This window comes from Lates calcarifer, linkage group LG21 (genome assembly GCF_001640805.2).
Source record: "Lates calcarifer isolate ASB-BC8 linkage group LG21, TLL_Latcal_v3, whole genome shotgun sequence".
Taxonomy (NCBI): Eukaryota; Metazoa; Chordata; class Actinopteri; family Centropomidae; genus Lates; species Lates calcarifer.
Genome location: NC_066853.1, coordinates 16,860,963 through 16,881,739, shown reverse-complemented (window position 1 = coordinate 16,881,739; position 20,777 = coordinate 16,860,963). Strand labels below are relative to the sequence as shown.

At 40.2% G+C, this 20,777-nt stretch overlaps 2 protein-coding genes across 2 annotated transcripts; both read left to right on the top strand.

Moving 5' to 3' along the window:
• Window positions 1-8,695: 8,695 nt before the first annotated feature.
• On the top strand, window positions 8,696-9,616 carry LOC108875988 (odorant receptor 131-2-like). Its single transcript, XM_018665234.1, has one exon. It carries the CDS (start codon window positions 8,696-8,698, stop codon window positions 9,614-9,616), a length of 921 nt encoding a protein of 306 aa, XP_018520750.1.
• Window positions 9,617-18,037: 8,421 nt separating this feature from the next.
• Window positions 18,038-20,378, top strand: LOC108875986 (odorant receptor 131-2-like). The gene is made up of 3 exons (XM_018665232.1): window positions 18,038-18,273; window positions 19,756-19,763; window positions 20,023-20,378. The coding sequence occupies exons 1-3, from the start codon at window positions 18,038-18,040 to the stop codon at window positions 20,376-20,378; spliced, it is 600 nt and encodes a 199-aa protein (XP_018520748.1).
• The last annotated feature ends 399 nt before the right edge of the window (window positions 20,379-20,777 follow it).

Below are 20,777 nucleotides of genomic sequence, written 5' to 3'. Positions count from 1 at the left end.
TTTAAGGTAACGACATCTTTCAACACATTACAAGCATACAAAGCAAATACCCTCTATGGTATATTACTTTATTAGTTGTTCGCCAGATTGAAGAGGGTGTTGGAAATTGCTGTTAGTTCTATCTGTTTGGCATAATGATATTCCCCCATTTTAAACCAATGGAAGAAAACAGAGCTACATCAGTGAAATAATGAAAGTGGCCAAAGTTGCGTAAGGAGAGAACAGTGATTCTCCATGTTTTCCTGCTGCTGCTCTGTCACATCCAGCAATGGTGCCTGTTCATAGAGACGAGATAGATGTACTTCAGATTAGTTTCAGATTATTTGGTGATGTAAAGTATTTAAATACAACTGTCATCCTGTATGAAACAAATCCACAGGTCATCTGTGCAAGCAGCTTACCATGAATCATAGTTAACGTTTTATTGTTAGGTAGTGTCTAGCTGCTATAGAAATTATGACAGGAGCAAAGGAGGATTCCAGATGACATAGTGTATAGAGAGAGAAAATCTGGGTTAGGAGGAAGTTGGAGTGATTGGATGAAACATCAAAACACAGGTATTTGACACGGGGGTTGTTTGCAGCCAAGTATGAAGCAGGTGGAATAAGAATCAGCACCTCTAAGTCTGAGGCCATGGCTCTCAGCTGGAAAATGGTGGACTGTAGATTATAGATGTACTTTCATTTTTACTCTTGATCAAAGATGTATGTTGATAAGAGGGTTATTGCTACAAGTTATACAGTCCATATATAACCTAAGTTAGAGCTGTGTTTGTGATTTTCATGAAAATGCTCTAAAGGCACTGCTTGAGGGAAGAGTGTCTGGTCTGGGGACCACAGAACTGTGGTTGATGTGGTTCTACTGACTTCATCAGACCGTGACTTTCAGCATACACTGAGGCAGTTTACAGCACTTAGTTAAGTGGCCAGGAAAAGAATCAAAGTCCAAGTCTGCGGTTCTGAACTGGAAAATGGTGAGATGTTTCTCCGCGTGAAGAAGTTCAAGGAGTTCTAATTCAAGATTTAGGGTAAAATGGAGAGTAAGATCAACATGCAAGTTGGTGCAGTAATTCTCGTGAGCTTGGTGGTATTTCTGGATGTTCTAGTCTTTAAAGTCATCATGCACAGTCCTCTCTCAGAAGGCTGCACAGAGCTCAGCAGGAGATGTTACTCTCTGGAACAGAATGTAGGGTTCGGTAAACTGCTGTATTTAACAGTACATGAGCTACTCAGAGGAACTTAAAATTAATCATTGTGAAGAAAAAATCAGATTTTCAATTGACAGACACAGACACATATCAAGACTTAACTGGATTTTTGGCAGTGCCTCACACGTGTGTGCTTGCTTGATATATATGGCTGCCAACAACTCATTGGCTGGTGATGATTTCTTGCTAGATAAGTTCGAGCTCATTATTGTGCAGATCCTGGTGATGATTTTTCTCTTCATCAACTTGTTGCTCATCATTACTTTTTTTTTTAAAAAGGAGTGCTTTCACACAAGTGCTCGCTACATCTTATTTGCTGTAACATTACTGTCAGATAGCTTCTTGTTATTCATGTCTGGTATCCTGGTCATCTGGGCCATTTTTTATTTAACTATTCAAGTTTGGTTATGTATTATTATCTCTGTTATGCATGAGTTACATCAACTTCCTGGTTAATGACGAAGCATCGAAATTCGCCACGCTGCCACAGACACAGCCTTCAACAAAACATCAAAATTTTCACAAAAAGGCATCATGAAGGCCTTAAAGCTTTCCTGACTGAGTCTGAAGTGGATCACATCAACCTGCTAGTAACAGGAAGTCAAAGTCTAAAACATGTAATTTCCTGTGGCTAATAGGCGGCACTATAACTTTTTGTGAATATTGACATGTAGGTGTGTTCATGTCAGGACCCTCATCATCACTGTGAAATTGGGGGATGACTGAATAAAGTATGGCTGAGTTACAGCAAGTTAAACACAATTTCCTGTTTCATTGCGAGGCATTGAAATTTGAGGTGGCGCGACGGCTACACTCTTCGACGTCAACAAATTATTTTAATAACTTTCAATCACAAAAGCCTCAAGAGTATCCTGACCAAGTTTGAGGTTGATATGATAAAAATTGTGGGAGGAGTTTGATCAAATACAATGTCCCCAAATGCCAACAAATGGCCAAAATGAGCAAAATTTTCAAATTAAAATTATGGCCGACTTCCTGTAGGTTTGAGGCCATGCTGTCAAGAGACTTTTTGGTGCGTCTCAGCATGTTACATCATGCCTCAGAATTTCGTCCACCTCAAACAAACTAAGCCCAATGGCAAGGGGGTTTTAAGTATGTTCAAGGGGGCACTATGGAGCCATTTTATGGTGGCAATGAACGAGACCCCTTCAGATGTCAGTTTTCGCCAGGTCTGATGTGTGTGCAAAGTTTTGTGAGTTTTTGAGCATGTTTAGGCCCTCAAAAATGTGGTTTTAGCATCATAATAATTATTACGGTTACAATAGAGCCTTCGCATGAAGTTCTTGTGCCCTACTTAACTCCAACCACTCATTCCTACAATATAAAATAGGCTATGCTAAAACAGGGCTAATGAGTCCAACTATAGTGCGGGCTACCGCATGCACTCAAAAGTTGCGAGCACCAGGCCTGGCACACCCAACTAGGCAGGTTAGCAGCCAGGCATAAGCGCGGCAAGTTTTTCTCTGCTCTGAACAGCTCCCGAGTTCAGGATCTGTCAAAAAAAAAACAAACTAAATTGATTTTTAAAAAGGCAGGGATAAAAGCAGACATAATTAGAAGCCGTAAGGCATACATACCGATAGGTGACATTTGTCACCTGCATGGGAGGTGTGCTCCACACCAGAGAGGCAGTGGTGACAAGACGGCCAAGAGAGCAGGCCAAGAGAGCAGCTTGTGAGCCAACCGCACCGGCACAAGGCCCACAACATGAATAACTATGGTAAAATAAGGTGCAATCAGTAGTGAGTCAGAGCCATAAATTGACAACCAAGACAGCTACTGCTACATTACCTGCTACAGTGGCAACAGGAGCCGGAAGCAAGACGATCGGGAATTGGGCGGTCAGAGCAAGATCAAGAGGGGGGTCAGGTGGGACACTGCATCCCGTTGTAATGTGCCCCCAACGTCTGATTGGCTGATGAGTGGAAGTGAATGGAAAGGCAGTAGATTCACCTACATTAGTAGCAGGGATGAAACTCATCCTGCTACATTTGGTTATGTATTATTATCTCTGTTGTGATACTTCTGTATGTTAGAGTCACACCAGTTACTTTGACAGCAATGACCCTGTAATGCTATGTGGCCATTTGTATGCCCTTGCGTCATGGAGAGCTCTGCTCCACACGCAGCACTATGCATTGTATCCTCATCATTCATGGCCTCAGCTCTGTACCCTGCATTGTTATTCTCTGCACCTTCTTTGCATCAGCATCTCTTAGCTTCTACAAACAATATCAGATATGTTCAGTTGAGATGTTTATATTTCACACATGGCAGGATCATCTTAGATCAGCCGTGTATCAATTCCAGTTTTTGATTATGTGCATCATCGTTGTTTTCTGCTGTGAAAATAATGAGAGTGGCCAAAGCTGCATCAGGAGAGAATAAAAAGTCAACAAAGAAAGTAGTCAGAACAGTGGTTCTCCATGCTTTCCTGCTGCTGCTCTGTCACATCCAGCTGCGGTGCCTGTTAGTGACTGTTAAGCAGTCCATTTACCTTGCTGTACAATCACCAACGTGACTCAAGTGGTTAAGTGGAGATGACGATACTTTGGTAAACACAGTTTAAACTGGTGTTATCTACCTTTAAAAAGTCCTCTTCAGCAGGGTGTGTGTGTGTGTGTGTGTGTGGGTGTGTGTGTGTGTGTGTGTGTGTCTCCCCAGAACCATGTTGGAGGTTCTGTGGCCTTCAGCATGCACTGTGGCAGGCCCAATGTGAAGAGGCCAGGATGAGAATAAGGAAGTCTGAAGTCATGGCTCTCAGCTGTAAAATGGTGGACTCTTCTGTGAAAGTGAGTTGTTGCTTCTTTGGGTGTGTGTGTGTGTGTAAGGGAGTTCAAAGATTTCATGGTCTGAGTATAAGATCAACACATGAATTGGTGAAGCAAAGTGATCATTGTTGTGGTAAAGAGTTAAGCCTGAAGGTGAAGCTTTTTTTTTTCCCATGTTCAGACCTTCACCTATCCACATGAGCTTTAGGTAGAGGCCAAAAGACATTGTGGGTACAAGTGACCAACATGAGTTTCCTCATGTTGCGGTGTGTATGTGTATGTATGGCTCTCCCCAGAACCATACTGAAGTGACCAACATGAGTTTCCTCTGTAGGGAGGCTGAGCTCAGCCTTTGAGACATGGTAAGGGGTTCAGAGCTCCTTCCTGTCGAAAAGAGCAAGTAGAGGTGGCTCGGGCCTCTGATTAGATGACATCAGCCATTGAGGACAAGCTGTGTGGTGATGACAGTACTCAGGTGATCAAAGTTTCATTTGGTGTTATTTTTGGATCTTCTAGTCTTTAAAGTCATCATGCACAGTCCTCTCTCAGAGGGCTGCACAGAGTTCTGCAGGAGACATGACTCTCTGGAACAGCATGGAGGGTTTGGTAAACTGCTGTATTTAACAGTACATGAGCAATTCATAGGAACTTTGATCATCTTGTAAAAAGCACCTGATTTTCTAACACTCTACATAATGATAATTTGCTGGATTTTTTATCTCTGGCAGTGCCTCAAACACTTGTGTATTTGCTTAGTAAACAGGGATCAAGATATATGGCTGCTAACAACTCAGTGACTGGTGATTATGTGTGGTTCCGGTTAAGGTACACTATTTTGCAGGTCCTGCTGGTCTTTTTTATTTCCACCAATCTGTTGCTGATCATAACCTTTTTTAAGAAGGAGTATTTCTACACGACTGCACGCTACATCTTATTTGCTGTTGCATTACTGTCAGATAGTTTTGTATTATTTGCATCTAATATCCAGCTCATCTTGCTCCATTTTCGCTTTCCCATTCAAGTCTGGTTATGTATTATTATCTCTGTTGTGATAAATGTGTATGTTACAGTCACACCAGTTACTCTGACAGTAATGACCCTGGAGCGCTATGTGGCCATTTGTATGCCCCTGCGTCATGGAGAGCTCTGCACCACACGCAAAACTATGCATTGTATCCTCATCATTCATGGCCTCAGCTCTGTGCCTTATATTCTTATTCTCTCCACCATCTTTGTATCAGCATCCCTTAGCTTCTACAAGCAATATCAAATATGTTTAGTGGAGTTCATGTTAGTTAATGTTTGGCAGCATTATTTTAGGGCAGGAATATATCAAGTCCAATTTTTGATTATATGCATCATTGTTATTTTCTGCTATGTTAAAATAATGAAAGTGGCCAAAGCTGCATCAGGAGAGGATAAAAAGTCAACAAAGAAAGGGCTCAGAACAGTGCTTCTTCATTGTTTTCAGCTGCTGCTCTGTCTCATTCAGTTGTGGTGCCCATTCATAGAATCTTCATTACTTCAGATTAATGTTAGTTTATACGAAATTGTCAGGTACTTTAACTTTATACTGTTTCATCTTGCTCCAAGATGTCTGAGTCCTCTCATTTATGGACTCAGAGATGAAGTCTTTTTTCATGCACTTAAACACTATGCCTCTTTTGGTTTGCATAAAAGAAATATTATTTGACAAATTAGAATCACAGTTATTCTCTGTCTCTGTGTAGTTGTTTATCTATGACAAGTGTGGATGTTGCACTGGGCTTTATTGACTGATGCTCACAACAATGAGCCAGCAGGCCTCTCTGTGTTTTCCCACAAAACCACAGTGGCGGTGCTGATGGATATGTATCAGGTCCTACATAATATTGTAATGATATTCAGTGACTTGGCATTCACTGAGTTGGCAGCCGTCAGTCATAAGTTTCTATATATTGTGCAGCACAGTTTTGCTTTGAGATGGAAAAGGCACCATGTTATTAAATCCTTAATATGCATCACTATTTTCGTGTTGTTAGAGTCAAATTTGCTGATAAGACTGATTAACTGGATAATTTAGTAACACAAGTACTTGTTTTTGAGCTTTGTCTGTGCACACAGCAGTCAAACATTAGGTATAAATAGTTAGTTTTGAGCAATTAGATGCTGTGTAATGTTTTTCCTCTGCTTACAGTTCTGACACTTTTCCTCTGCTCTCTAAAATTCTGTCAGTCAGAAGCTCAAGCCCTGGACCATGCATACATTGGCCAAGATGAAAAAGAAAATAAATAGATACATGCATTTTAAGTCTCCCAAACTTTATATACCATCATTAGTACATGTATATAGATTGTGTAAAACAGGGGTCACCAACCTTTTTGACACTGAGAGCTACTTCAAAGGTACTGAGTAGTAAGAAGGGCTACCAGTTTGAAAGAAACTTCTGGAATAACTTAAAGTTGCACGGTTTACCTTTAATGATGATATTATCATCATTATTATTAAAAATATTAATAAATATTCATATACTGAATGTGAGAACACTGTCAGATCACATGTTAATGTTAACAATTTCTCACAATACTTAACAATAATACAGTGGGAGGAAACACATGCAATACTTTTTTTAATTCTTATTAATACCAATGCATTTCGTTTCATTTTCAAATGATCACTTCTGTAACATTTTTTTAGGAAATCATCATGTCCCATTTGTACTAACCACTACCTCTGTAACAGTTCTTAACAAATCATGAACTATGACCGATGTTTGTACAAATTGTTAGTTGTGTAAGATGTAAACAAACAAACAAACAAAAAACATTTTCACATTTTTAAATAAATCCCAGCATATTTTATACTCGTCACCAAGTTTAGTTTTGCCGTGGTGTTTCGCTGAAAACATGTGTTATCGCTTTCTTTGTATGTAAATGTCTGTTAGTGGGAAGCCTGGCATTGCATGCTGTTCACCAGTGTACTGTAATCTGGGGTATAACTTGACACTGCAACTCTGAATGAGTCTTGCAGATGTTCATTAGTAAGGCATGTTCTGTGCTTGTTTTTGATGAAGTTCACATCAGAAAAGGCTGATTCACAGAGACAGGTTGAACCAAAAAAGCCAAAAGTTTGGTGCCTTGTGGACACAGAAAAGTACAAAGGTGTATGCACAGCAGCTATGAAGGTTACCTGCCTTTTTGGTTCAACCTATCTCAGTGAATCAGCCTTTTCTGATACATAAGTTTGGTTATGAGTTATTATCTGTGCTGTGCTACTTCTTTATGCTACAGTCACACCAGTTACTTTGACAGCAATGACCCTGGAACGCTATGTGGCCATTTGTATGCCCCTGCGTCATGGAGAGCTCTGCTCCACACGCAGCACTATGCATTGCATCCTCATCATTCATGGCCTCAGCTCTGTGCCCTGCATTGTTATTCTCTCCACCTTCTTTGCATCAGCATCTCTTAGCTTCTACAAAAATATCAGATATGTTCAGTGGAGAAATTCCAGTTTTTGATTATGTGCATCATCGTTGTTTTCTGCTGTGAAAATAATGAAAGTGGCCATAAACAAAAAAGTCAACAAAGAAAGTAGTCAGAACAGTGGTTCTCCATGCTTTCCTGCTGCTGCTCTGTCACATCCAGCTGTGGTGCCTGTTAGTGACTGTTAAGCAGTCCATTTACCTTGCTGTACAATCACCAACGTGACTCAAGTGGTTAAGTGGAGATGACGATACTTTGGCAAACACAGTTTAAACTGGTGTTATCTACCTTTAAAAAGTCCTCTTCAGCAGGGTGTGTCTGTGTGTGTGTGTGTGTGTGTGTGTCTCCCCAGAACCATGTTGGAGGTTCTGTGGCCTTCAGCATGCACTGTGGCAGGCCCAATGTGAAGAGGCCAGGATGAGAATAAGGAAGTCTGAAGTCATGGCTCTCAGCTGTAAAATGGTGGACTCTTCTGTGAAAGTGGGTTGTTGCTTCTTTGGGTGTGTGTGTGTGTATAAAGGAGTTCAAAGATTTCATGGTCTGAGTATAAGATCAACACATGAATTGGTGAAGCAAAGTGATCATTGTTGTGGTAAAGAGTTAAGCCTGAAGGTGAAGCTTTTTTTTCCCATGTTCAGACCTTCACCTATCCACATGAGCTTTAGGTAGAGGCCAAAAGACATTGTGGGTACAAGTGACCAACATGAGTTTCCTCATGTTGCGGTGTGTATGTGTATGTATGGCTCTCCCCAGAACCATACTGAAGTGACCAACATGAGTTTCCTCTGTAGGGTGGCTGAGCTCAGCCTTTGAGACATGGTAAGGGGTTCAGAGCTCCTTCCTGTCGAAAAGAGCAAGTAGAGGTGGCTCGGGCCTCTGATTAGATGACATCAGCCATTGAGGACAAGCTGTGTGGTGATGACAGTACTCAGGTGATCAAAGTTTCATTTGGTGTTATTTTTGGAACTTCTAGTCTTTAAAGTCATCATGCACAGTCCTCTCTCAGAGGGCTGCACAGAGTTCTGCAGGAGACATGACTCTCTGGAACAGCATGGAGGGTTTGGTAAACTGCTGTATTTAACAGTACATGAGCAATTCATAGGAACTTTGATCATCTTGTAAAAAGCACCTGATTTTCTAACACTCTACATAATGACAATTTGCTGGATTTTTTATCTCTGGCAGTGCCTCAAACACTTGTGTATTTGCTTAGTAAACAGGGATCAAGATACATGGCTGCTAACAACTCAGTGGCTGGTGATGATTTGTGGTACGTACATGTCAGGTACAGTATTTTGCAGGTCCTGCTGGTCTTTTTTATTTCCACCAACCTGTTGCTCATCATAACTTTTTTTAAGAAGGAGTATTTCTACACGACTGCACGCTACATCTTATTTGCTGTTGCATTACTGTCAGATAGTTTTGTATTATTTGCATCTAATATCCAGCTCATCTTGCTCCATTTTCGCTTTCCCATTCAAGTCTGGTTATGTAGCTTTATCTCTGTTGTAGTAAATGTGTATCTTACAGTCACACCAGTTACTCTGACAGTAATGACCCTGGAACGCTATGTGGCCATTTGTATGCCCCTGCGTCATGGAGAGCTCTGCACCACACGCAATACTATGCATTGTATCCTCATTATTCATGGCCTCAGCTCTGTGCCTTATATTCTTATTCTCTCCACCATCTTTGTATCAGCATCTCTTAGCTTCTACAAGCAATATCAAATATGTTTAGTGGAGATAATGTTAGTTCACATTTGGCAGCATTATTTTAGGGCAGGAATATATCAAGTCCAGTTTTTGATTATGTGCATCATTGTTATTTTCTCCTATGTTAAAATAATGAAAGTGGCCAAAGCTGCATCAGGAGAGGATAAAAAGTCAACAAAGAAAGGGCTCAGAACAGTGCTTCTTCATGGTTTTCAACTGCTGCTCTGTCTCATTCAGATGTGGTGCCCCTTAATAGAATCTTCATTACTTCAGATTAATGTTAGTTTATATGTAATTGTCAGGTACATTAACTTTATACTGTTTTATCTTGCTCCAAGATGTCTGAGTCCTCTCATTTATGGACTCAGAGATGAAGTCTTTTTTCATGCACTGAAACATTATGCCTCTTTTGGTTTGCATAAAAGAGATATTATTTGACAAATTAGAATCATATTTATTCTCTGTCTCTGTGTAGTTGTTTTTCTATGACAAGTGTGGATGTTGCACTGGGCTTTATTGACTGATGCTCACAACAATGAGCCAGCAGGCCTCTCTGTGTTTTCCCACAAAACCACAGTGGCGGTGCTGATGGATATGTATCAGGTCCTATATAATATTGTAATGATATTCAGTGACTTGGCATTCACTGAGTTGGCAGCCGTCAGTCATAAGTTTCTATATATTGTGCAGCACAGTTTTGCTTTGAGATGGAAAATGCACCATGTTATTAAATCCTTAATATGCATCACTATGTTCGTGTTGTTAGAGTCAAATTTGCTGATAAGACTGATTAACTGGATAATTTAGTAACACAGGTACTTGTTTTTGAGCTTTGTCTGTGCACACAGCAGTCAAACATTAGGTATAAATAGTTAGTTTTAAATAGTTAGTTTTGAGCAATTAGATGCTGTGTAATGTTTTTCCTCTGCTTACAGTTCTGACACTTTTCCTCTGCTCTCTAAAATTCTGTCAGTCAGAAGCTCAAGCCCTGGACCATGCATACATTGGCCAAGATGAAAAAGAAAATAAATAGATGCATGCATTTTAAGTCTCCCAAACTTTATATACCATCATTAGTACATGTATATAGATTGTGTAAAACAGGGGTCACCAACCTTTTTGACACTGAGAGCTACTTCAAAGGTACTGAGTAGTAAGAAGGGCTACCAGTTTGAAAGAAACTTCTGGAATAACTTAAAGTTGCTCGGTTTACCTTTAATGATGATATTATCATCATTATTATTAAAAATATTAATAAATATTCATATACTGAATGTGAGAACACTGTCAGATCACATGTTAATGTTAATGATTTCTCACAATAATTAACAATAATACAGTGGGAGGAAACACATGCAATACTTTTTTTAATTCTTATTAATACCAATGCATTTCGTTTCATTTTCAAATGATCACTTCTGTAACATTTTTTTAGGAAATCATCATGTCCCATTTGTACTAACCACTACCTCTGTAACAGTTCTTAACAAATCATGAACTATGACCGATGTTTGTACAAATTGTTAGTTGTGTAAGATGTAAACAAACAAACAAACAAAAAACATTTTCATATTTTTAAATAAATCCCAGCACATTTTATACTCGTCACCAAGTTTAGTTTTGCCGTGGTGTTTCGCTGAAAACATGTGTTATCGCTTTCTTTGTATGTAAATGTCTGTTAGTGGGAAGCCTGGCATTGCATGCTGTTCACCAGTGTACTGTAATCTGGGGTATAACTTGACACTGCAAATCTGAGTGAGTCTTGCAGATGTTCATTAGTAAGGCATGTTCTGTGCTTGTTTTTGATGAAGTTCATATCAGAAAAGGCTGATTCACAGAGACAGGTTGAACCAAAAAAGCCAAAAGTTTGGTGCCTTGTGGACACAGAAAAGTACAAAGGTGTATGCACAGCAGCTATGAAGGTTACCTGCCTTTTTGGTTCAACCTATCTCAGTGAATCAGCCTTTTCTGATACATAAGTTTGGTTATGAGTTATTATCTGTGCTGTGCTACTTCTTTATGCTACAGTCACACCAGTTACTTTGACAGCAATGACCCTGGAACGCTATGTGGCCATTTGTATGCCCTTGCGTCATGGAGAGCTCTGCTCCACACGCAGCACTATGCATTGTATCCTCATTATTCATGGCCTCAGCTCTGTGCCCTGCATTGTTATTCTCTCCACCTTCTTTGCATCAGCATCTCTTAGCTTCTACAAAAATATCAGATATGTTCAGTGGAGATTTTTATATTTCACACATGGCAGGATCATCTTAGATCAGCTTTATATCAATTCCAGTTTTTGATTATGTGCATCATTGTTATTTTCTGCTATGTGAAAATAATGAAAGTGGCCAAAGCTGCATCAGGAGAGGATAAAAAGTCAACAAAGAAAGGGCTCAGAACAGTAATTTAATAATACAGGTACTTGTTTTTGAACTTTGTCTGTGCACACAGCAGTCAAACATTTTCAAGCAGGACTTTGATTAAGCTTTTGTGCTTGTCTGACCACATTTGAGTTGAATCAGGTCAACCCACTTGGATGACACACATCATTTCCTGTTGTCAATAGATGGTGCTATGTCTATGCCTCTATATTGGCATGTAGATGTGTTCAGGCCATGACACTAAGCAAACGTGAAGTTTGGGGGAGATTGGACAGTGCATGCAGGAGTTACAACAACTTCCTTTTTAATGGTGAAGCATCGAAATTCACCATGGCGACACAGCAAGGGTCTCCCATGAAGACTCACAGTCACCATTATGATCTTAATGCTTGTCTGACCACATTTGAGGTGAATCAGAGCAACCCACTTGGATGAAACACATCATTTCCTGGTGTCAATAGGTGGCGCTATGACTATACTGAATATTGACATGTAGATGTATTCAGGCCATGACCGTTAGCAAACGTGAAGTTTGGGGCAGATTGGACAGTGCATGTGGAAGTTACAACTTCCTGTTTAATGGTGAAGCATCAAAGTTTGCCATGGCAACACAGTAAGGGTGTCCCATGAAGACTCACAGTCTTCACAATTCAGCACCATTATGATCTTAATGATTATCTAACCACTTTTGAGGTCAATGAGATCAACCTACCCTAAACACATAATTTCCTGTTTCCACTAGGTGGCGCTATGATAATATCTGTACATTTGAATGTAGATGTGTTCAGGACAGGTCTGTTGTTAAACCTGTGAAATTTGGGGCAGATCAGACAAAGTATGCATGAGTTACATCAACTTCCTGGTTAATGACGAAGCATCAGACATGCCCTTTAACGGAACATCAAAATTTTCACAAAAAGGCATCATGAAGGCCTTAAAGCTTTCCTGACTGAGTCTGAAGTGGATCATATTAACCTGCTAGTAACAGGAAGTCAAAGTCTAAAACATGTAATTTCCTGTGGCTAATAGGTGGCGCTATAACTTTTTGTGAATATTGACATGTGGGTGTGTTCATGTCGGGACCCTCATCATCACTGTGAAATTGGGGGATGACTGAATAAAGTATGGCTGAGTTACAGCAAGTTAAACACAATTTCCTGTTTCATGGCGAGGCATTGAAATTTGAGGTGCCGCCACGGCTACACTCTTCGACGTCAACAAATTATTTTAATAACTTTCAATCACAAAGGCCTCAAGAGTATCCTGACCAAGTTTGAGGTTGATATGATAAAATCTGTAGGAGGAGTTCGATCAAATACAACGTCCCCAAATGCCAAAAAAATGGCCAAAAATGAGCAAAATTTTCAAATTAAAATTAAAATGGCCAACTGTAGGTTTGAGGCCATGCTGTCAAGAGACTTTTTGGTGCGTTTCGGCATGTTACATCATGCCTCTGAATTTCGTTCACCTCAGACAAACTAAGTCCAATGGCAAGGGGGTTTTAAGTATGTTCAAGGAGGCACTATGGAGCCATTTTATGTTGGCAATGAACGAGACCCCTTCAGATGTCAGTTTTCGCCAGGTCTGATGCGTGTGCAAAGTTTTGTGAGTTTTCGAGCATGTTTAGGCCCTCAAAAATGTGGTTTTAGCATCACAATAATTATTACGGTTACAATAGAGCCTTCGCATGTGCTCAGGCCCTAATTAACTCCAACCACTCATTCATACATTATAAAATAGCCTATGCTAAAACAGGGCTAATGAGTCCAACTATAGTGCGGGCACTCAAAAGTTGCAAGCACCAGGCCTGGCACACCCAACTAGGCAGGTTAGCAGCCAGGCTTAAGCACGAGACCCTGGAGCGCTATGTGGCCATTTGTATGCCCCTGCGTCATGGAGAGCTCTGCACCACACGCAAAACTATGCATTGTATCCTCATCATTCATGGCCTCAGCTCTGTGCCTTATATTCTTATTCTCTCCACCATCTTTGTATCAGCATCCCTTAGCTTCTACAAGCAATATCAAATATGTTTAGTGGAGTTCATGTTAGTTAATGTTTGGCAGCATTATTTTAGGGCAGGAATATATCAAGTCCAATTTTTGATTATATGCATCATTGTTATTTTCTGCTATGTTAAAATAACGAAAGTGGCCAAAGCTGCATCAGGAGAGGATAAAAAGTCAACAAAGAAAGGGCTCAGAACAGTGCTTCTTCATGGTTTTCAACTGCTGCTCTGTCTCATTCAGTTGTGGTGCCCCTTAATAGAATCTTCATTACTTCAGATTAATGTTAGTTTATACGAAATTGTCAGGTACTTTAACTTTATACTGTTTCATCTTGCTCCAAGATGTCTGAGTCCTCTCATTTATGGACTCAGAGATGAAGTCTTTTTTCATGCACTGAAACATTATGCCTCTTTTGGTTTGCATAAAAGAGATATTATTTGACAAATTAGAATCATATTTATTCTCTGTCTCTGTGTAGTTGTTTTTCTATGACAAGTGTGGATGTTGCACTGGGCTTTATTTTGAGCCAGCAGGCCTCTCTGTGTTTTCCCACAAAACCACAGTGGCGGTGCTGATGGATATGTATCAGGTCCTATATAATATTGTAATGATATTCAGTGACTTGGCATTCACTGAGTTGGCAGCCGTCAGTCATAAGTTTCTATATATTGTGCAGCACAGTTTTGCTTTGAGATGGAAAATGCACCATGTTATTAAATCCTTAATATGCATCACTATGTTCGTGTTGTTAGAGTCAAATTTGCTGATAAGACTGATTAACTGGATAATTTAGTAACACAGGTACTTGTTTTTGAGCTTTGTCTGTGCACACAGCTGTCAAACATTAGGTATAAATAGTTAGTTTTAAATAGTTAGTTTTGAGCAATTAGATGCTGTGTAATGTTTTTCCTCTGCTTACAGTTCTGACACTTTTCCTCTGCTCTCTAAAATTCTGTCAGTCAGAAGCTCAAGCCCTGGACCATGCATACATTGGCCAAGATGAAAAAGAAAATAAATAGATGCATGCATTTTAAGTCTCCCAAACTTTATATACCATCATTAGTACATGTATATATTTTGTGTAAAACAGGGGTCACCAACCTTTTTGACACTGAGAGCTACTTCAAAGGTACTGAGTAGTAAGAAGGGCTACCAGTTTGAAAGAAACTTCTGGAATAACTTAAAGTTGCTCGGTTTACCTTTAATGATGATATTATCATCATTATTATTAAAAATATTAATAAATATTCATATACTGAATGTGAGAACACTGTCAGATCACATGTTAATGTTAATGATTTCTCACAATACTTAACAATAATACAGTGGGAGGAAACACATGCAATACTTTTTTTAATTCTTATTAATACCAATGCATTTCGTTTCATTTTCAAATGATCACTTCTGTAACATTTTTTTAGGAAATCATCATGTCCCATTTGTACTAACCACTACCTCTGTAACAGTTCTTAACAAATCATGAACTATGACCGATGTTTGTACAAATTGTTAGTTGTGTAAGATGTAAACAAACAAACAAACAAAAAACATTTTCATATTTTTAAATAAATCCCAGCACATTTTATACTCGTCACCAAGTTTAGTTTTGCCGTGGTGTTTCGCTGAAAACATGTGTTATCGCTTTCTTTGTATGTAAATGTCTGTTAGTGGGAAGCCTGGCATTGCATGCTGTTCACCAGTGTACTGTAATCTGGGGTATAACTTGACACTGCAAATCTGAGTGAGTCTTGCAGATGTTCATTAGTAAGGCATGTTCTGTGCTTGTTTTTGATGAAGTTCATATCAGAAAAGGCTGATTCACAGAGACAGGTTGAACCAAAAAGGCCAAAAGTTTGGTGCCTTGTGGACACAGAAAAGTACAAAGGTGTATGCACAGCAGCTATGAAGGTTACCTGCCTTTTTGGTTCAACCTATCTCAGTGAATCAGCCTTTTCTGATACATAAGTTTGGTTATGAGTTATTATCTGTGCTGTGCTACTTCTTTATGCTACAGTCACACCAGTTACTTTGACAGCAATGACCCTGGAACGCTATGTGGCCATTTGTATGCCCTTGCGTCATGGAGAGCTCTGCACCACACGCAGCACTATGCATTGTATCCTCATTATTCATGGCCTCAGCTCTGTGCCCTGCATTGTTATTCTCTCCACCTTCTTTGCATCAGCATCTCTTATGTAGATGTGTTCAGGCCATGACACTAAGCAAATGTGAAGTTTGGGGGAGATTGGACAGTGCATGCAGGAGTTACAACAACTTCCTTTTTAATGGTGAAGCATCGAAATTCACCATGGCAACACAGCAAGGGTCTCCCATGAAGACTCACAGTCACCATTATGATCTTAATGCTTGTCTGACCACATTTGAGGTGAATCAGAGCAACCCACTTGGATGAAACACATCATTTCCTGGTGTCAATAGGTGGCGCTATGACTATACTGAATATTGACATGTAGATGTATTCAGGCCATGACCGTTAGCAAACGTGAAGTTTGGGGCAGATTGGACAGTGCATGCGGAAGTTACAACTTCCTGTTTAATGGTGAAGCATCAAAGTTTGCCATGGCAACACAGTAAGGGTGTCCCATGAAGACTCACAGTCTTCACAATTCAGCACCATTATGATCTTAATGATTATCTAACCACTTTTGAGGTCAATGAGATCAACCTACCCTAAACACATAATTTCCTGTTTCCACTAGGTGGCGCTATGATAATATCTGTACATTTGAATGTAGATGTGTTCAGGACAGGTCTGTTGTTAAACCTGTGAAATTTGGGGCAGATCAGACAAAGTATGCATGAGTTACATCAACTTCCTGGTTAATGACGAAGCATCAGACATGCCCTTTAACGGAACATCAAAATTTTCACAAAAAGGCATCATGAAGGCCTTAAAGCTTTCCTGACTGAGTCTGAAGTGGATCATATTAACCTGCTAGTAACAGGAAGTCAAAGTCTAAAACATGTAATTTCCTGTGGCTAATAGGTGGCGCTATAACTTTTTGTGAATATTGACATGTGGGTGTGTTCATGTCGGGACCCTCATCATCACTGTGAAATTGGGGGATGACTGAATAAAGTATGGCTGAGTTACAGCAAGTTAAACACAATTTCCTGTTTCATGGCGAGGCATTGAAATTTGAGGTGCCACCACGGCTACACTCTTCGACGTCAACAAATTATTTTAATAACTTTCAATCACAAAGGCCTCAAGAGTATCCTGACCAAGTTTGAGGTTGATATGATAAAAATTGTAGGAGGAGTTTGATCAAATACAATGTCCCCAAATGCCAACAAATGGCCAAAATGAGCAAAATTTTCAAATTAAAATTAAAATGGCCAACTTCCTGTAGGTTTGAGGCCATGCTGTCAAGAGACTTTTTGGTGCGTCTCAGCATGTTACATCATGCCTCAGAATTTTGTTCACCTTGGACAAACTAAGTCCAATGGCAAGGGGGTTTTAAGTATGTTCAAGGAGGCGCTATGGAGCCATTTTATGTTGGCAATGAACGAGACCCCTTCAGATGTCAGTTTTCGCCAGGTCTGATGCGTGTGCAAAGTTTTGTGAGTTTTTGAGCATGTTTAGGCCCTCAAAAATGTGGTTTTAGCATCATAATAATTATTACGGTTACAATAGAGCCTTCGCATGAAGTTCTTGTGCCCTAATTAACCCCAACCACTCATTCATACATTATAAAATAGCCTATGCTAAAACAGGGCTAATGAGTCCAACTATAGTGCGGGCTACCGCATGCACTCAAAAGTTGCGAGCACCAGGCCTGGCACACCCAACTAGGCAGGTTAGCAGCCAGGCTTAAGCACTGCCAGTTTTTCTCTGCTCTGAACAGCTCCCGAGTTCAGGATCTGTCAAAAAAAAAAAAACAAAAAAACAAACTAAATTGATACAAAAAAGGCAGGGATAAAAGCAGACATAATTAGAAGCCGTAAGGCATACATACCGATAGGTGCCATTTGTCACCTGAAGGGGAGGTGTGCTCCACACCAGAGCAACAGCGGTGGAAAAACCCCAACAAGACGGCCAAGAGAGCAGCCTGTGAGCCAACCGCACCGGCACAAGGCCCACAACATGAATAACTATGGTAAAATAAGGTGCAATCAGTAGTGAGTCAGAGCCATAAATTGACAACCAAGACAGCTACTGCTACATTACCTGCTACAGTGGCAACAGGAGCCAGAAGCAAGACGACCGGGAAGTGGGCGGTCTCTGGACCAAAGAGCAAGAGGGTCAGGTGGGACACCGCATCCCTTTGTAATGTGCCCCCAACGGCTGATTGGCTGATGAGGGAAAGTGAATGGAAAGGCAGTAGATTCACCTACATTAGTAGCAAGGATGAAACTCATCCTGCTACATTTGGTTATGTATTATTATCTCTGTTGTGATACTTCTGTATGTTACAGTCACACCAGTTACTTTGACAGCAATGACCCTGGAACGCTATGTGGCCATTTGTATGCCCCTGCGTCATGGAGAGCTCTGCTCCACACGCAGCACTATGCATTGTATCCTCATCATTCATGGCCTCAGCTCTGTGCCCTGCATTGTTATTCTCTGCACCTTCTTTGCATCAGCATCTCTTAGCTTCTACAAACAATATCAGATATGTTCAGTTGAGATGTTTATATTTCACACATGGCAGGATCATCTTAGATCAGCCGTGTATCAATTCCAGTTTTTGATTATGTGCATCATCGTTGTTTTCTGCTGTGAAAATAATGAGAGTGGCCAAAGCTGCATCAGGAGAGAATAAAAAGTCAACAAAGAAAGTAGTCAGAACAGTGGTTCTCCATGCTTTCCTGCTGCTGCTCTGTCACATCCAGCTGCGGTGCCTGTTAGTGACTGTTAAGCAGTCCATTTACCTTGCTGTACAATCACCAACGTGACTCAAGTGGTTAAGTGGAGATGACGATACTTTGGCAAACACAGTTTAAACTGGTGTTATCTACCTTTAAAAAGTCCTCTTCAGCAGGGTGTGTGTGTGTGTGTGTGTGTGTGTGTGTGTCTCCCCAGAACCATGTTGGAGGTTCTGTGGCCTTCAGCATGCACTGTGGCAGGCCCAATGTGAAGAGGCCAGGATGAGAATAAGGAAGTCTGAAGTCATGGCTCTCAGCTATAAAATGGTGGACTCTTCTGTGAAAGTGAGTTGTTGCTCCTTTGTGTGTGTGTGTGTGTGTGTGCCAATGAACGAGACCACTTCAGATGGTACAGGAGTTCAAAGATGTCATTGTCTGAGTATAAGATCAACACATGAATTGGTGAAGCAAAGTGATCATTGTTGTGGTAAAGAGTTAAGCCTGAAGGTGAAGCTTTTTTTTTCCCATGTTCAGACCTTCACCTATCCACATGAGCTTTAGGTAGAGGCCAAAAGACATTGTGGGTACAAGTGACATGAGTTTCCTCTGTAGGGAGGCTGAGCTCAGCCTTTGAGACATGGTAAGGGGCTCAGAGCTCCTTCCTGTCGAAAAGAGCAAGTAGAGGTGGCTCGGGCCTCTGATTAGATGACATCAGCCATTGAGGACAAGCTGTGTGGTGATGACAGTACTCAGGTGATCAAAGTTTCATTTGGTGTTATTTTTGGATCTTCTAGTCTTTAAAGTCATCATGCACAGTCCTCTCTCAGAGGGCTGCACAGAGTTCTGCATGAGACATGACTCTCTGGAACAGCATGGAGGGTTTGGTAAACTGCTGTATTTAACAGTACATGAGCAATTCATAGGAACTTTGATCATCTTGTAAAAAGCACCTGATTTTCTAACACTCTACATAATGACAATTTGCTAGATTTTTTATCTCTGGCAGTGCCTCAAAGACTTGTGTATTTGCTTAGTAAACAGGGATCAAGATACATGGCTGCTAACAACTCAGTGACTGGTGATTATGTGTGGTTCCGGTTAAGGTACACTATTTTGCAGGTCCTGCTGGTCTTTTTTATTTCCACCAATCTGTTGCTGATCATAACCTTTTTTAAGAAGGAGTATTTCTACACGACTGCACGCTACATCTTATTTGCTGTTGCATTACTGTCAGATAGTTTTGTATTATTTGCATCTAATATCCAGCTCATCTTGCTCCATTTTCGCTTTCCCATTCAAGTCTGGTTATGTATCATTATCTCTGTTGTAGTAATTCTGTATCTTACAGTCACACCTGTTACTCTGACAGTAATGACCCTGGAGCGCTATGTGGCCATTTGTATGCCCCTGCGTCATGGAGAGCTCTGCTCCACACGCAATACTATGCATTGTATCCTCATCATTCATGGCCTCAGCTCTGTGCCTTGTATTCTTATTCTCTCCACCATCTTTGTATCAGCATCCCTTAGCTTCTACAAGCAATATCAAATATGTTTAGTGGAGTTAATTTTAGTTAATGTTTGGCAGCATTATTTTAGGGCTGGTTTATATCAAGTCCAGTTTTTGATTATGTGCATCATTGTTATTTTCTCCTATGTTAAAATAATGAAAGTGGCCAAAGCTGCATCAGGAGAGGATAAAAAGTCAACAAAGAAAGGGCTCAGAACAGTGCTTCTTCATGGTTTTCAACTGCTGCTCTGTCTCATTCAGTTGTGGTGCCCATTCATAGAATCTTCATTACTTCAGATTAATGTTAGTTTATACGAAATTGTCAGGTACATTAACTTTATACTGTTTTATCTTGCTCCAAGATGTCTGAGTCCTCTCATTTATGGACTCAGAGATGAAGTCTTTTTTCGTGCACTTAAACACTATGCCTCTTTTGGTTTGCATAAAAGAAATATTATTTGACAAATTAGAATCACAGTTATTCTCTGTCTCTGTGTAGTTGTTTTTCTATGACAAGTGTGGATGTTGCACTGGGCTTTATTGACTGATGCTCACAACAATGAGCCAGCAGGCCTCTCTGTGTTTTCCCACAAAACCACAGTGGCGGTGCTGATGGATATGTATCAGGTCCTACATAATATTGTAATGATATTCAGTGACTTGGCATTCACTGAGTTGGCAGCCGTCAGTCATAAGTTTCTATATATTGTGCAGCACAGTTTTGCTTTGAGATGGAAAATGCACCATGTTATTAAATCCTTAATATGCATCACTATGTTCGTGTTGTTAGAGTCAAATTTGCTAATGGCACTCATAAACTGGATAATTTAGTTATACAGGTACTTTTTTGTTACTTTGTGT

What these genes read in the sequence shown, in the direction of transcription:
- LOC108875986 (XM_018665232.1), top strand. Translation starts at nt 18,038, where the DNA reads ATGACCCTGGAACGCTATGTGGCCATTTGTATGCCCCTGCGTCATGGA.
- LOC108875988 (XM_018665234.1), top strand. Translation starts at nt 8,696, where the DNA reads ATGGCTGCTAACAACTCAGTGGCTGGTGATGATTTGTGGTACGTACAT.